General features: G+C 40.2%; 1 protein-coding gene across 1 annotated transcript; it reads right to left on the bottom strand.

Moving 5' to 3' along the window:
- Positions 1 to 1,228: 1,228 nt before the first annotated feature.
- On the bottom strand, positions 1,229 to 12,080 carry tnnc1a (troponin C type 1a (slow)). Its single transcript, XM_062052712.1, has 7 exons — positions 12,041 to 12,080; positions 11,849 to 11,975; positions 8,845 to 8,875; positions 8,622 to 8,768; positions 4,581 to 4,695; positions 4,266 to 4,402; positions 1,229 to 4,186 (listed from the first exon to the last, which is right to left on the bottom strand). Exons 2-7 carry the CDS (start codon positions 11,870 to 11,872, stop codon positions 4,155 to 4,157), a joined length of 486 nt encoding a protein of 161 aa, XP_061908696.1. The 5' UTR covers positions 11,873 to 11,975; positions 12,041 to 12,080; the 3' UTR covers positions 1,229 to 4,154.
- Between the last annotated feature and the right edge of the window lie 4,972 nt (positions 12,081 to 17,052).

A 17,052-nucleotide genomic window follows, 5' to 3' on the forward strand; every position in this document is an offset into this window, starting at 1 on the left:
TATTTCTAATTATGATTCATCTCTCGGCACATGTTTGTCACGCAGAATATGAAAAATTAATATTAGTATATGTGGAATTAAACTTGACTTAATTTTGTTTGGAGAAAAATAATAATACAAACAATAATAATAATATTATTAATTTTATGCACCTAATAATAATATTGGTATTAATATTATGTATCTAATAATAATATTGGTATTAATATTATGTACCTAATATTAATAGTGTTACTAATATTATGTACCAAATATTAATGTTATTAATAATATTATGTACCTAATAATACTATTGTTATTAATATTATGTACCTAATACTAATATTGTTATTAATATTATGTACCAAATTTGTATATTATTTTTAATATTATGTACCTAATTATAATATTGCTATTAATATTATGTACCTAATACTAATATTGTTATTAATATTATGTACCAAATATTAATATTGTTATTAATATTATGTACCTAATAATAATATTGTTATTAATAATATTAATAGTATTATGTACCAAATATTCATATTTACATACAATACCAAATAGTAATATTAAAAATAATATAAAGTACCTAATAATAATATTTTATTAATATTATGTACTTACTATTAAGGTTTTTTTTATATTATGTACCTAATAATAATATTGTTATTAATATTAGGTACGTAATAATAATATTGTTTTTAATATTATGTACCTAATATTATTATTGTTATTAGTATTATGTACCTAATAATAATACTATTATTATTATGTACCTAATATCAATATTATTATTAGTATTATGTACCTAATAATAATATTGTATTAATATTATGTACCTATTATCAGTATTGTTATTAATATTATGTACCTAATAATAATATTATCATTAATATTATGTACTTATTAATAATATTGTTATTAAAATTATGTACCTAATAAAATATTGTTTTTAATGTTATGTACCTAATATCAATATTATGATTAATATTATGTGCCTAATAATATTTTATTAATATTATGTACCTAATAATAATATAGTTATTAATATTGTGTACCTTCACCTCTATTATTAGTCAAGCTACATGAGAAATAACTTCTCAGACAATTATGAAAATAACTGTTTAAACAATTAATGAAAATTAATAACTGTTTAAACAATTAATTAAATTAATAACTGTTTTAACAATTGATATAATTAATAACTGTTAAAACAATTAATGAAAATAAGAACTGTTTGAATAATTAATACAAATATAAACTACTCCAAAAAAGTGTTTATTTCTTGAGAAAACAATCTGAGCACAACATGCATCTTTTATGAGGAAAAGAAAAAGTCCTGAGTGTTTATCAAACATCCCAAAATGTTTGTAAAAGTCAAAACAACATCAATGACACAGGTTTGATTTAGGGCTGATTGTGCTTTGTCGACACAACAATCAATAACCACCACAATAATAACAACATCATCATCATCAACAATAAAAACATCAACAACAACATTGACACCAATAACATCAACAACAACATCGACATCATCAACAACATTATCATCGACATCAACAGCAACATTGACATCAACAATAACGTCAACAAAAACATCGACATCAACAACATTATCAACAACAACATCGACATCAACAACATTGACATCAGTAACATCAACAACAACATTGTCACCCATAACATCAACAACAACATCGACATCATCAACAACATTATCATTGACATCAATAACAACATCGACATCAACAGCAACATTGACATCAACAATAACGTCAACAAAAACATTGACATCAACAACATTATCAACAACAACATCGACATCAACAACAACATTGTCACCCATAACATCAACAACAACATCGACATCATCAACAACATTATCATTGACATCAATAACAACATCGACATCAACAGCAACATTGACATCAACAATAACGTCAACAAAAACATCGACATCAACAACATTATCAACAACAACATTGACATCAACAACATTGACATCAATAACATCAACAACAACATTGACATCGACATCTACAGCAAAATTGACATCAACAATAACATTAACATCAACAACAAGATTAACAACAGCAACAACATCAACAATAACATCAACAATGATAACAACAACAACATCGACATCAACAATGGTAACATCAACAACAACAACATCGACATCAACAACATCGCCATCAACAACTTGTTGGTGAAGATTCTAGAAGTTGAAGCTCCAAAGGAGAAAAAAGTTGAAGATTGACTTTCATCATTTTGTATTTCCAACAATGCAGGAAGGAACCATGGATCAGAAACAGTTTTTACAGTCCTTCATTCTTGCAGAGTCCTTCTCAGCTTCAACCAGGTCATGTGACGGAGGGAGACTAGGATAGGGTCTAGTGTGCAGTACTACTCAAGTCAGCTTCCAGTCATGTGACGGAGGGAGACCAGGATAAGGTGTGGTGTTCAGGATTACTCAAGTCAGCTTCCAGTCATGTGACGAAGGGAGACCAGAAAGGTGTGGTGTTCAGGATTACTCAAATCAGGTTCCAGCAATGTGACGGAAGGAGACAAGGATAAGGTTTAGTGTTCAGGATTACTCAAATCAGCTTCCAGTCATGTGACAAGGGAGACCTAGATAAGGTGTGGTGTTCAGGATTACTCAAATCAGTTTACAGCCATGTGACGAAGGGAGACAAGGAAATAAGGTTTAGTGTTCAGGATTACCCAAGTCAACTTCCAATCGTGACGGAGGGAGACCAGGATTAGGTGTGGTGGTCAGGATTACTCAAGTCAGTTTCCAGCCATGTGACGGAGGGAGACAAGGATACAGTGTGGTGTTCAGGATTACTCAAATCAGCTTCCAGCCATGTGACGGAGGGAGACAAAGATAAGGTTTGGTGTTCAGGATTACTCAAGTTAGCTTCCAGTCATGTGACGAAGGGAGACCAGGATAAAGTTTGGTGTTCAGGATTACTCAAGTCAGTTTCCAGCCATGTGACGGAGGGAGACAAGGATACGGTGTGGTGTTCGGGATTACTCAAATCAGCTTCCAGCCATGTGACGGAGGGAGACAAAGATAAGGTTTGGTGTTCATGATTACTCAAGTCAGCTTCCAGTCATGTGACGGAGAGAGACCAGGAAAATATGTGGTGTTCAGGATTACTCAACTCAGCTTCCAGTCATGTGACAGAGGGAGACAAGGATTAGGTTTGGTGTTGAGGATTACTCAAGTCAGCTTCCAGTCATGTGACGGAGGGACACAAGGATAAGGTTTGGTGTTGAGGATTACTTAAGTCAGCTTCCAGCCACGTGACAGACTGAGACAAGGATAAGGTTTGGTGTTCAGGATTACTCAAGTCAGCTTTCAGTCATGTGACGGAAAGAGACCAGAATAATATGGTGTTCAGGATTATTCAAATCAGCTTCCAGTCATGTGACTGAGGGATACAAGGATAAGGTTTGGTGTTCAGGATTACTCAAGTCAGCTTCCAGTCATGTGACGGAGAGAGACCAGGATGATATGTGGTGGTCAGGATTACTCAAATCAGCTTCCAGTCATGTGACGGAGGGAGACCAGGATAAGGTGTCGTGTTCAGGATTACTTAAATCAGCTTCCAGTCATGTGACGGACGGAGACAAGGATAAGGTTTTGTGTTGAGGATTACTCATGTCAACTTCCAATCATGTGACGGAGGGAGACCAGGATTAGGTGTGGTGTTCAGGATTACGCAAGTCAGCTTCCAGTCATGTGAGAGGAGGAAGACCAGGATAAGGTGTGGTGTTCAGGATTACTCAAATTAGCTTCCAGCCATGTGACGGAGGGAGACAAGGATAATGTGTGGTTTTCAGGATTACTCAAATCAGCTTCCAGCCATGTGACGAAGGGAGACAAGGATAAGATTTGGTGTTCAGGATTACTCAAATCATCATCCAGTCATGTGACGGAGAGAGACCAGGATAAAATGTGTTGTTCAGGATTACTCAAGTCAGCTTCCAGTCATGTGACGGAGGGAGACAAGGATAAGGTTTGGTGTTGAGGATTACTCAAGTCAGCTTCCAGTCATGTGATGGAGGGAGACAAGGATAAGGTTTTGTGTTGAGGATTACTCAAGTCAGCTTCCAGTCACGTGACGGACGGAGACAAGGATGAGGTTTGGTGTTGAGGATTACTCCACGCCTTTCATGAACTCCAAGAACTCTGCAAAGCAGCAACACATGGAAATGCTCACCATGAGAATCAGGGCTATTGATCAAGTGATCAAGTTTGCTGTTCTCACCGTCGTAATCGATCTTGCCATCGTTGTTTCTGTCCCCGTCCTTCATCAGCTCCTCGATGTCGTCTTCTGTGATGTCTTCTCCCGTGGACTCCAGCATGGTCTTCAGCTCGTCCAGGTCGATGTAACCGTCCGCGTTCCTGCAGGCACACCCCCACAACGCTGGTCACATGACTCATAGCGGTCATATTCATGTTATTGATGATGTATTATTGATTATGGACTATGGAGGAGCATCATTTCACTCCTTGTTGCATTCAATTGTGAAAATGTTTCACTGACGGTCAGCGATTGAGTAGAAGCACTTTTGAAACTCACTTGTCAAACATGCGGAACAGTTCTGCCAGTTCCTCCTCAGACTTCCCCTTGCTGTCGTCCTTCATGCATCTCACCATCATCACCAGGAACTCATCAAAGTCCACCGTGCCACTTCCTGCACGCAGCAAACATCTCAGCAGCTCTCATCACTGCACCTTCTTAGAGGTCCTCCTACTTCTCTTACCTGTTGTTACCTGTCTGTGTGTCTTTGTGCGCCTGTGTGTGTTTTTGTGTGGTTGCGTCATTCTGTCTTTGTGTGTTTGTGTCTGTGTGTGTTTGTGTCTTTTGTGTGTTTGCGTCATTGCGTCTTTGTGTCTGTGTGTGTTTGTGTATTTGTATGTTTGTGTCTGTGTGTATTTGTGTCTTTGTGTTTTTGTGTGTTTGTGTCTGTGTGTTTGTGTCTGTGTTTTTGTGTCTTTGTGTGTCTTTGTGTCTTTGTGTGTTTGTTTCTTTGTGTGTTTGTGTTTTCGTGTGTTTGTGTCTTTGTATCTTTGTGTGTTTGTGTCTTCTTGTCTTTGTGTGTTTGTGTATTTTTGTCTTTGTGTATTTGTGTCTTCGTGTGTTTGTGTCTTTGTGTCGTTGTATCTTTGTGTGTTTGTGTCTTGTGTTTGTGTGTGTGTGTCTTTGTGTGTTTGTGTCTTCGTGTGTTTGTGTCTTTGTGTGTTTGTGTATTTGTGTCTTCGTGTGTTTGTGTCTTTGTGTGTTTGTGTCTTTGTGCCTTTGGGTTTTCGTGTGTTTGTATGTTTGTGTCTCTGTGTGTGTCTTTGTGTCATTGTGTTTGTGTCGGTCTCTTAGTGTGTTTGTGTCTTTGTGTGTTTTTGTCTGTGTCTTTGTGTTGTTGTGTGTTTCAGTGTTTGTGTCTTTGTGTGTGTGTCTTTGTGTTGTTGTGTGTTTCAGTGTTTGTGTCATTGTGTGTTTGTGTCATTGTGTGTTTGTGTCTTTGTGTGTTTGTTTCTTTGTGTGTTTGTGTCTTCGTGTGTTTGTGTCTTTGTGTGTTTGTGTCTTCTTGTGTGTGTGTGTCTTTGTGTGTTTGTGTATTTTTGTCTTTGTGTGTTTGTGTCTTCGTGTGTTTGTGTATTTGTGTCTTTGTGTATTTGTGTCTTCGTGTGTTTGGGTCTTTGTGTGTTTGTGCCTTTGTGTTTTCGTGTGTTTGTATGTTTGTGTCTCTGTGTGTGTCTTTGTGTCATTGTGTTTGTGTCGGTCTCTTAGGGTGTTTGTGTCTTTGTGTGTTTTTGTTTGTGTCTTTGTGTTGTTGTGTGTTTTTGTTTGTGTCTTTGTGTGTTTTTGTTTGTGTCTTTGTGTTGTTGTGTGTTTTTGTTTGTGTCTTTGTGTTGTTGTGTGTTTCAGTGTTTGTGTCTTTGTGTGTGTGTCTTTGTGTTGTTGTGTGTTTCAGTGTTTTGTGTCATTGTGTGTTTGTGTCATTGTGTCTTTGTGTCTTTGTATCTTTGTGTCTTTGTGTTTGTGTCTCCGTGTGTTTGTGTCTTTGTGTGTTTTACTTTGTGTGTTTTTGTGTTTTTTTATCTGTGTGTTTTTGTCTTTGTGTGTTTGTGTTTGTGTCGGTGGGTGTTTGTGTCTTTGTGTGTTTGTGTATCTTTGTGTTTGTGTGTGTGTGTGTCTTTGTGTCTTTGTGTGATTGTATCTCTGTGTGTTTGTGTCTTTGTGTGTGTGTGTGTCTTTGTGTGTTTGTGTCTTTGTGTGTTTGGATCTGCACTAGTCCCCAAAATGTGACATCAAAGCATGGCAGCGATGTTTATAAAATAATCTTGCCTTCCTTCATACTTTCTCCAAACGAGTCGTTTGGAAACTGCACGATTTGTGACGTTTTTCCCAAGTGTGACGTCAGCAGATCATCCATATATGGTAGAAATTTACCCAAAGTGCTTTGCACTGTAGTCAATAAGTTCCTTCTTTTTCTCTATGCTTTTGTTGTGGGGTAGACTGGCTCGTACATGCACATACATCGTCCGCTGTTGCCGTTTCTCATACAAAGTAGTGTATAGTTGTCACTTATATCTGTCAGGAGACTCCATATGGAAGATAAAAACTACAACAAAGATGGCGGGGAGAAGTAGAGGCAGTAGATGGTCAGTAGAACATCATGTATGCGAGATGTTCTATGTCATGCTGCTTTTAGCATGATGTGTTCTGTAGACCACAGGAAGTCTTTTATGTTGAAAGTATCACAAGATGACCTTTTGAATGCACTTTTACTACACAATGCCAGAATAATACTTCAGAAAAGATGTTTTTATCAGGATTGTGCAACATTCCAAATTTGGAAATTCCATTCAAGTCATTTGCAGAACTGGAATTTGAAACGAATCGGCTGCGCCCCACAGGAAGTTGACTTAGAATGACAGGAAGTAGAATTAAAATGATTTGACTTGAAAGTTATAATACATCGAATTAAATCATCTGTTTTATAGAAGATGATTTTATTTTTGTTTGTTCATGAAAAACATTTCTTGTGAAGACAAAGTCATGTTTAATTTTTAATGTTACATATTTTATATCCAAACTTAACACAAGTGAATATATAATGTTTGCTGTAGATGAGGGTTTTAGTAATAATGTTTGTATGAAATATGTAACATGAAGATGGAACATACGGTACAAGTATATATTATATACTGTACAATCATATATAAATATATAATGTACTTTACAAGTATATATAATATACTATGCAAGTGTATATTATATAATGTACAAGTAAATACAAATATACTGTTGAAGTATATATAATATATAATATACTGTACAAGTATATATAAATATATAAGGTACTGTACAAGTGTATATAATATACTGTACAAGTGTATATAATATAATGTACAAGTATATCTAATATACTGTACAAGTATATATAGTATACTTTACAAGTGTATATAATATATAATCTACTGTACAAGTATATATAATATACATTTATCATTTATAATATACTGTACAAGTATACATAATATATAATACACAGTACAGGTATATATACTATACGGTATAAGTATATATATAATGTACTGTACAAGTATATATAATATATTATATACTGTACACATATATATAATATGTAATATTCTCTACAAGTATATATAATATACTGTACAAGTATATATAATATACTGTACAGTACAAGTACATTAATATACTGTACAAGTATATATAATGTACTGTACAAGTATATATAATATACTGTACAAGTATATATATCATATAATATACTGTACTGTACAAGCATATATAATATACTGTACAAGTATATATATCATATATAATATACTGTACTGTACAAGTATATATAATATACTGTACAAGTATATATCATATATAATATACTGTACAAGTATATATAATATACTGTACAAGTGTAATCCTGAATATCAGAACCATCACCTGGAATTGTGATTCAGTTTCCTTTGATTCAAATGTGAATTTAAATTCTACTTCCTATTTGTAACTTTAATGCAAATTCTTGGAGTTGAATTTGGCGGCGACTTTGAACTCACTCCTGGTTCCTGAGTAATTCTTGTTTGTGTTGATCTGCTCAATCCATGTGCAGTGCTACTTAGGAGTCCTAAGTCCTGCCTGGTAACAAGTGACTTTGGTGCAGTACTACTTAGGAGTCCTAAGTCCTGCCTGGTAACAAGTGACTTTGGTGCAGTACTACTTAGGAGTCCTAAGTCCTGCCTGGCAACAAGTTACTCTGGTGCAGTATTACTTAGGAGTCCTAAGTCCTGCCTGGCAACTAGTGACTCTGGTGCTGTACTACTTAGGAGTCTTAAGTCCTGCCTGGCTGCAAGTGCCTCTGGTGTAGTACTACTTAGGAGTCTTAAGTCCTGCCTGGCAACTAGTGACTCTGGTGCAGTACTACTTAGGAGTCCCAAGTCCTGCCTGGCAACAAGTGACTCTGGTGTAGTACTACTTAGGAGTCTTAAGTCCTGCCTGGCAACAAGTGACTCAGGTGACTCTGGTGCAGAGCGGGCCAGAAGACAAGTGAACTTAGATGATGGACTATGAAGGCAAAAAAAATGTGGTGGTTACCATCTTCATCCACCTCATCGATCATCTCCTGCAGCTCCTCAGGTGTGGGGTTCTGGCCCAGCATCCTCATCACCTTCCCCAGCTCCTTGGTGCTGATGCAGCCGTCCTCCGCATCCTGAACGAAGATGTCGAAGGCGGCCTTGAACTCTGCGAGGGCGACCGAGCTCAGGTCAGCACAAAGTGGAATAGACCCCCTCCATTTTCAAGAGTTCGCTTTGTTTACCATTTTTCTGTTCATCTGTCAGCTGCTCCACCTGCCAGCAACAAAATGCATCATGTAGCTTTTTCATTTTAATTTTGAAACACACAAACTCAAAAATCCACTTAACAAATGTTCACAAATAACCTCTTTCTAATAATTCACTTCTTGGAAGGTCATGTGTAGGGGTCATCCGTGGTCCCTTCCAGGGAGCGTCCCACATCTGTGGTCCCTTCCAGGGGGAGGTCCTCACATTTGCGGTCCCTTCCAGGGTGAGGTCCTCACATTTGCGGTCCCTTCCAGGGTTCCTCGTTGTTGCCATTGGTTGAGTTTTTTCTTGCACTGATGTGGGATCTGAGCCAAGGATGTGGTTGTGGCTTGTGCAGCCCTTTGAGACATTTGTAGTTAAGGACTATAGATGTCAACTTTGATTGATTGATTGAAGGTGCAGAGACATCCTTTCTCAGCGCCACTGGGTAGATACTAGCTTTGATTGGGTCTTCAATACGCGAGAGACAAAGTGTTTTTCTCTGAAGTCTGCTGAGAATACTGAGTGCAGTGGTACCTGCTTCACTCCAATTTGGTGAAGCATATTCCATAAGAGGTCTTATTTAGGCCTTTTAGATGGTAACTCTGGCCTTGAAGGGAGAAGATCCCCTGATGGTTTAGTACATGGGATGTGCTTTGTTGTGTGATCATTTCCTCCATCTTGCTGGTGCTGAAGTAATACACCAGTCAGAGGCCCACTTCCCAACATGATGTAGGTCCTGGTGCAAGCTATTTGTACAGACTGTGCAGGACTTGGGATGACTGCATGAAGGGTGGAATCTTCAGCAAAAAATGAAAGTCGCTGTTGAGATGTGAGACTAGATCATCGGTCGTTTGATGGGTCTTGTTTGTTTCCATTCTTAAGCACTTCTTAGGAACCTGAGCCCTTTTCCGTTCTGTTGGTACTGTGTTGCTGTTAAATCTGTTGAAACGTTTGGAAAGAATAGGAGAAAGCTCTGAGCATAGTTATTCAAGACTGTGCCTGAGATGCCATGTGCGCCATTTGCTTTTGATGTATCAAGGTTCCGAAGTTTCTTGATGACATCTTTGGCCAGAACTTGTTGGAAGATATTAACTCTAAAGTCTTAGGTTGCAGTGATGGTGGAGGGGTTAGTCATTACGACTGGAGTTCTTAACCAAAGTATTGTTCAGACACCCTGCGTTTTCTCTCGGTCCAAGTCGCGCTTGGCCGTCTTCTGTGTTCAGATTCAGGATTTATTGTTGTCCGCCACACTCGTTACAAGTTTCCACCACTGCTTACTATTTAAATATTTGAGCTATTTTTCAAGGGGACGACATTGGCGTATGGGACGGTGGCTTTCAGCTTTTGTATTCATCTGTCAGATCCATGAATCTCCTGTGCGGTTCTTCTGCCAGTTCTTGTAAGCTTTTTGTTTGGCGTGTACTGCATTGAATGAAGAATAACGAATCACTTTGATGCAGGACCATGCAGTGTTGGCTTCTTGGTCTCTGGTAAGGGGCAACCAATGTGCTTCAGAAAAGTATGAGCGCATACCTTCCCAGTCCGCCTTATCATAGAGGGCTTACCTGCAGTTGGAGGTGTGTCGTTTGCTACGGTGCTAACAACCAAGGGGTCTGAAGAACCAAGAGGAGCCTCCACTGAGACAGTGGTGAGAAGAAGATCAAGGATCCATCTCTTCCATGTCTGGTTGAGTCTTTAAACAAGATCACCCTAAACGAGACCATGAGGATTGTCACCAGCTGCCTGAAACCCACCCCAACGGAGTTTCTCTTGGTACTATCTGGCATCGCACCAGCCACCCTACGCAGGGAAAACCACACAAAAAGACTTGTGAGTAAGGCCTCGCAGGATCCAACCCATCTCCTGCACAAATTCCCAAGACCTTGGTCGCCAACGCCTACCCTCCCAGCGCCCGTTCTCCCGCCACCCAGCAAATCTTGGTCGACCCAAATTCAACACACTTGAAACATGCCGACCCCTCAACTCTAAGTCAAGCCAAATACAAGCCTACCACATTCCTTGCAAGAACTGGTCAATACTAAACCGGTGTTGGCCGATTCAATGCCAACATGCGCCCATCCGCAGCATGCCCATGCTCAGCCAAGGAAGAGACCTCCCACCACATCATCCACCTTTCCCCCAGCTAATGACCTGGACCTTGATAATCTGAGCCCTGACACACAGTGAGTTTAGATTAGTGCCTAACTGTCTCATACCAAAGAAGAAGAAGATGTAGGAAACATATCTTATTTGAATAGTTTATTCCTCCGTTGACTCTACAATATTATGATGCTTAAATAAGATTATAATGTAAAGTCAATGTCTAAAAATAAGTAAATAACTCGTAAAACTGGGGACAGTTGTAGAATAAAATGTTAAATCTTGGCAAGTGGCAAATAGTTTGCGGTGATTCGAAAGAGATTTGATTGGTGGAGAGGACAATGAGGAAGCGTTTTGAGCTGACAATAGAAGAGTAATCCCGCAAAGCTAGCGACAGCTGCTTATGGAAGAATGACATGTAAGAATGGAGTCAATCTCCAAGGGATGATGTATGTTGAAGAACATCAACACGTGGAATAAACATTCCTGTGTGCACTTCCCCTCTGGGATGCGGGAGGACAAGCCGGCGGCTGTCGCTCCAGAAGAGGCCGACTCACAGCTCAGAGATAATGCTGGAATTCCTCCCTGTGGGTGTAGGGTGGGGGCAGGGGCTTATCTAAACCTGAAGCCCCTCTCTGGCACCAGAGGACCACGGGCAAGCAGCCCAAATTAGCACATGTGAGGCTGCAAGGTTCCAGAGCGGGCCAACCTGTCGTGGACCTCGTCAACGCTGATTGCCAAGGTTCCGGACACAAACATCTACAGCGTGGATGCAAAGGTTCCAGAGAGGGCCAACCTGTCATGGACCTGGTCAACACTGATTGCCAAGGTGCCAGACACAAACATCTACAGCATGAAAAAGTTGGCAGTGAAAAGTTAGGAAATTAAAAGACGTACCGCAGCCTTGTAGATGTCGTTCATGATGACTCTGGACCTGCTGACGCTGACACAGGAAGTGGGGACTGTCCAGCTGGACAACCTTTATAGCGGCTCCTGGTCCCGCCCACACCTCGCAAATGTGTGTCTGTGTGTCATGCGAACAATCCGTCACAATCACCCCGCTCAGATAAACACTCTCAGGGGGCATACTTGGAAAAGAATGAGGCCAGCGCGGGCAGCCTAATCTTCTGGGAGGCGACCAGAGACACTCAACATTCCTCCGCAGCGACACAGTAAGTCTGAAGGGTGGAGGCGACGCTAAGCAGACCGCAAAGGCCCGTGGAGAGAAGAAGAAGACAAGCGACTCAGTGGCGGGCAGGTGTGAGGCGTGATGGTTCGACACACGTGTGTGCAGGAACGTGGGACACGTGGTGCGCCACACGCAGGTCACGTGTGCCACCACAACACCACGACAACACCACAAGAACACCACAAGAACACAACAATAACACAACAATAACACAATAAGAACAACACAACAAGAACACCACAAGAACAAGATAAGAACATGACAAGAACATGACAGGAACACGACAAGAACACCACAAGGCAACGCTACAAGAATGCCACAAGAAGACCACAAGAACAAGACAACACGACAAGAACACCACAAGAACACAACAACAACACGACAAGAACACCACAAAACAAGACAACACAACAAGAACACTACAAGAACAAGATAAGAACATGACAAGAACATGACAAGAACACGACAAGAATACCACAAGAACACCACAAGACAACACTGCAAGAATGCCACAAGAACAAGACAACACAACAAGAACACCACAAGAACACAACAACAACACGACAAGAACACAACAACAACACGACAAGAACATCACAAAACAAGACAACACAACAAGAACACCACAAGAACAAGATAGGAACATGACAAGAACACGACAAGAACACGACAAGAATACCACAAGAACACCACAAGAACAAGACAACATGACAAGAATACCACAAGAACACCACAAGAACAATACAACGCGACAAGAACACAACAACATGACAAGAACACCACAAGAGCACGACAAGAACACCACAATAACAAGACCAGAACAAGAGAAGAACACCACAAGAACAATACAACACGACAAGAACACCACAAGAACACGACAACAACACAACAACAACACAACAAGAACACCACAAGAACACCACAAGAATACGACAAGAACACCACAAAAGCACGACAAGAACAAGACAAGTACACCACAAGAACACCACAAGAACAAGACAACACAACAAAAACACCACAAGAACACAACAACAACACAACAAGAACACCACAAGAACAAGATAGGAACATGACAAGAATACCACAAGAACACCACAAGGCAACACTGCAAGAATGCCACAAGAACAAGACAACACAACAAGAACACCACAAGAAGACAACAACCACACGACAAGAACATCACAAAACAAGACAACACAACAAGAACACCACAAGAACAAGATAGGAACATGACAAGAACACGACAAGAATACCACAAGAACACCACAAGAACAAGACAACACGACAAGAATACCACAGGAACACCACAAGAACAATACAACGCGACAAGAACACAACAACATGACAAGAACACCACAAGAACACCACAAGAGCATGACAAGAACACCACAATAACAAGACAAGAACAAGAGAAGAACACCACAAGAACAATACAACACGACAAGAACACGACAACAACACGACAACAACACGACAACAACACAACAACAACACGACAAGAACACCGCAAGAATACGACAAGAACACCACAAAAGCACGACAAGAACAAGACAAGTACACCACAAGAACAAGACAAGAACACAACAAGAACTCCACAAAAACAAGACAAGAACACCACAAAAACACCACAAGAATAAGACAAGAACACCACAAGAACAAGACAAGAACACAACAACACAACAAGAACACCACGAGAACAACACAACCCAATGAGAACACCACAAGAACAAGATAAGAACACGACAAGAACTCCACAAAAACACCACAAGAACACCACAAGAACACCACAAGAACAAGACAAGAACACCACAAGAACACCACAAGAACAAGACAAGAACACCACAAGAACAAGACAAGAACACAACAACACGACAAGAACACCATACGAACAACACAACACAATAAGAACACCACAAGAACAAGATAAGAACATGACAAGAACGCGACAAGAATACCACAATAACACCGCAAGACAACACGACAAGAACACCACAAGAACAAGACAACACAACAAGAACAAGATAGGAACATGACAAGAACACGACAAGAATACCACAAGAACACCGCAAGACAACACGACAAGAACACCACAAGAACAAGACAACACAACGAGAACACCACAAGAACAAGATAGGAACATGACAAGAACACGACAAGAACACGACAAGAATACCACAAGACCACCACAAGAACAAGACAACACGACAAGAATACCACAAGAACACCACAAAAACAAGACAACACGACAAGAATACCACAAGAACACCACGAGAACAAGACAACACGACAAGAACACAACAACAACACGACAAGAACACCACAAGAACAAGACAACACAACAAGAACACCACTAGAACAAGATAAGAACATGACAAGAACACGACAAGAATACCACAAGAACACCACAAGACAACACGACAAGAACACCACAAGAACACAACAACAACACGACAAGAACACCACAACAACACAACAACAACACGACAAGAACACCACAAGAACAAGATAACACAACAAGAACACCACAAGAACAAGATAGGAACATGACATGGACATGACAAGAACACGACAAGAATACCACAAGAACACCACAAGAACAAGACAACACGACAAGAATACCACAAGAACTATACAACGCGACAACAACACAACAACAACACGACAACACAACTAGAACACAACAACATGACAAGAACACCACAAGAACACCACAAGGGCACGACAAGAACACCACAAGAACAAGAGAAGAACACCACAAGAACAATACAACACGACAAAAACACCACAAGAACACCACAAGAACACGACAACACGACAAGAACACAACATCAACACAACAATAACACCACAAGAACACCACAAGAATACGACAAGAACACCACAAAAGCACGACAACAACAAGACAAGAACACCACAAGAACACCACAAGAACACGGCAAGAACAAGACAAGAACACCACAAAAACACCACAAGAACAAGATAAGAACACCACAAGAACAAGACAAGAACACCACAAAAACACCACAAGAACAAGACAAGAACAAGAGAAGAACACCACAAGAACAATACGACACGACAAGAACACCACAACAACATGACAAGAACACAACAACAACACAACAAGAACACCACAAGAACAAGACAAGAACACCACAAGAACACAAGTACACGACAAGAACGCGACAAGAACACCACAAGAACACCACAAGAACACCACAAGAACATGACAAGAGCACCACAAGAACACCACAAGAACAAGAGAAGAACACCACAAGAACAATACAACACGACGAGAACACCACAAGAACACAAGTACATGACAAGAACATGACAAGAACACCACAAGAACATGACAAGAACACCACAAGAACATGACAAGAGCACCACAAGAACACCACAAGAACACCACAAGAACACCACAAGAACAATACAACATGACAAGAACACCACAAGAACACGACGAGAACACCACAAGAACAAGACAACACAACAAGAACACCACTAGAACAAGATAGGAACATGACAAGAACACCACAAGAACAAGATAAGAACATGACAAGAACACAACAAGAACACCACAAGAACAAGACAACACAACAAGAACACCACAAGAACAAGACAGGGACATGACAAGAACATGACAAGAACAATACAACACGACAAGAACACCACAAGAACAAGACAACACAACAAGAACACCACAAGATCAAGATAGGAACATGACAAGAACACCACAAGAACAAGATAAGAACATGACATGAACACAACAAGAACACCACAAGAACAAGACAACACAACAAGAACACCACAAGAATAAGATATGAACATGACAAGAACATGACAAGAACACCACAAGAACACCACAAGAATACGACAAGAACACCACAAGAACAAGACAACACGACAAGAATACCACAAGAACACCACAAAAACAAGACAACACGACAAGAATGCCACAAGAACACCCCGAGAACAAGACAACACGACAAGAACACTACAAGAACACAACAACAACACGACAAGAACACCACAAGAACAAGACAACACAACAACAACACCACAAGAACAAGATAAGAACATGACAAGTGTACGAAAGCCTATTGTGTGCCTTTAACCAGTTTTGTAATGTTCCTATGCCTTTAAGTTGATAGGTCAATCTGTGACGTCATTTCCCCTTTAAAGCACGTCTTTGTCAAATAGCCGGTTTCAATCAGTGGTGTCAGCCAGCCTTGTGTGCGTTGACGACTAAATACCACACACACACACACAAAACCATACACATTTAAATCTACCTTTCAACAATAAAGACGATTAAAGGATTCTCTGGCCGGAATCTGTCCATTGTGTCCCAACTCTAAAAGAACTGCTATCCCTTCCTTACAGTGGTCCTTCGAGCCGGATAGAGTTCCACCATCAGACACTATGGAGTCATCACCTGCTGATCACCAGCCCTCTGTCAGGCCAAAGAGAGACATTCGACTACCACAGCATTTGGCCCCTTACGATGTCACCCTCCTTCCCTCTCAACTGCCTGCTGCCCAAATCTCCTCACTACCAGTAGGACAACACGGTGAAGCAAGGCCAACCAGAGCTAGGAGTGCATCAGGGTACCAGTCATCTGCTTCATCACGTCGATCCTCTCGGCGATCGCATGGGCTTCAACTGCTCCAAAATATTCCGGATGTTCAAACAGCTGCCCTAGAGGAGCGAATTAAAGGTTTGGAGCTTGCTGACCTACAGCAAGAAATAGAGGAGGAAAGGAAAGCTGACTTGGAGGCGAAGAGATTGGATGCACAAGCTAAAGAAGGACAAAGACTACAAGAGGATGCTCACCTTGCCAAGGAGAATATGGCAAGGGAAATGGAACGGCGCAGACGCTTAAAGAAACTGGAGAAAGACTTACACATTGCCT

Source organism: Entelurus aequoreus, linkage group LG07 (assembly GCF_033978785.1).
Source record: "Entelurus aequoreus isolate RoL-2023_Sb linkage group LG07, RoL_Eaeq_v1.1, whole genome shotgun sequence".
NCBI classification, from domain to species: domain Eukaryota; kingdom Metazoa; phylum Chordata; class Actinopteri; order Syngnathiformes; family Syngnathidae; genus Entelurus; species Entelurus aequoreus.

Excerpts from the sequence above, each read along its gene's own strand:
- tnnc1a (XM_062052712.1), bottom strand. The coding sequence starts at position 11,872 with ATGAACGACATCTACAAGGCTGCG. Across the intron at positions 4,403-4,580 it reads CTGTTCCGCATGTTTGACAA|GAACGCGGACGGTTACATCG; the intron begins GTGAGTTTCAAA and ends GTGTGCCTGCAG. Across the intron at positions 4,187-4,265 it reads TGGCAAGATCGATTACGACG|AGTTCTTGGAGTTCATGAAA; the intron begins GTGAGAACAGCA and ends GCTGCTTTGCAG.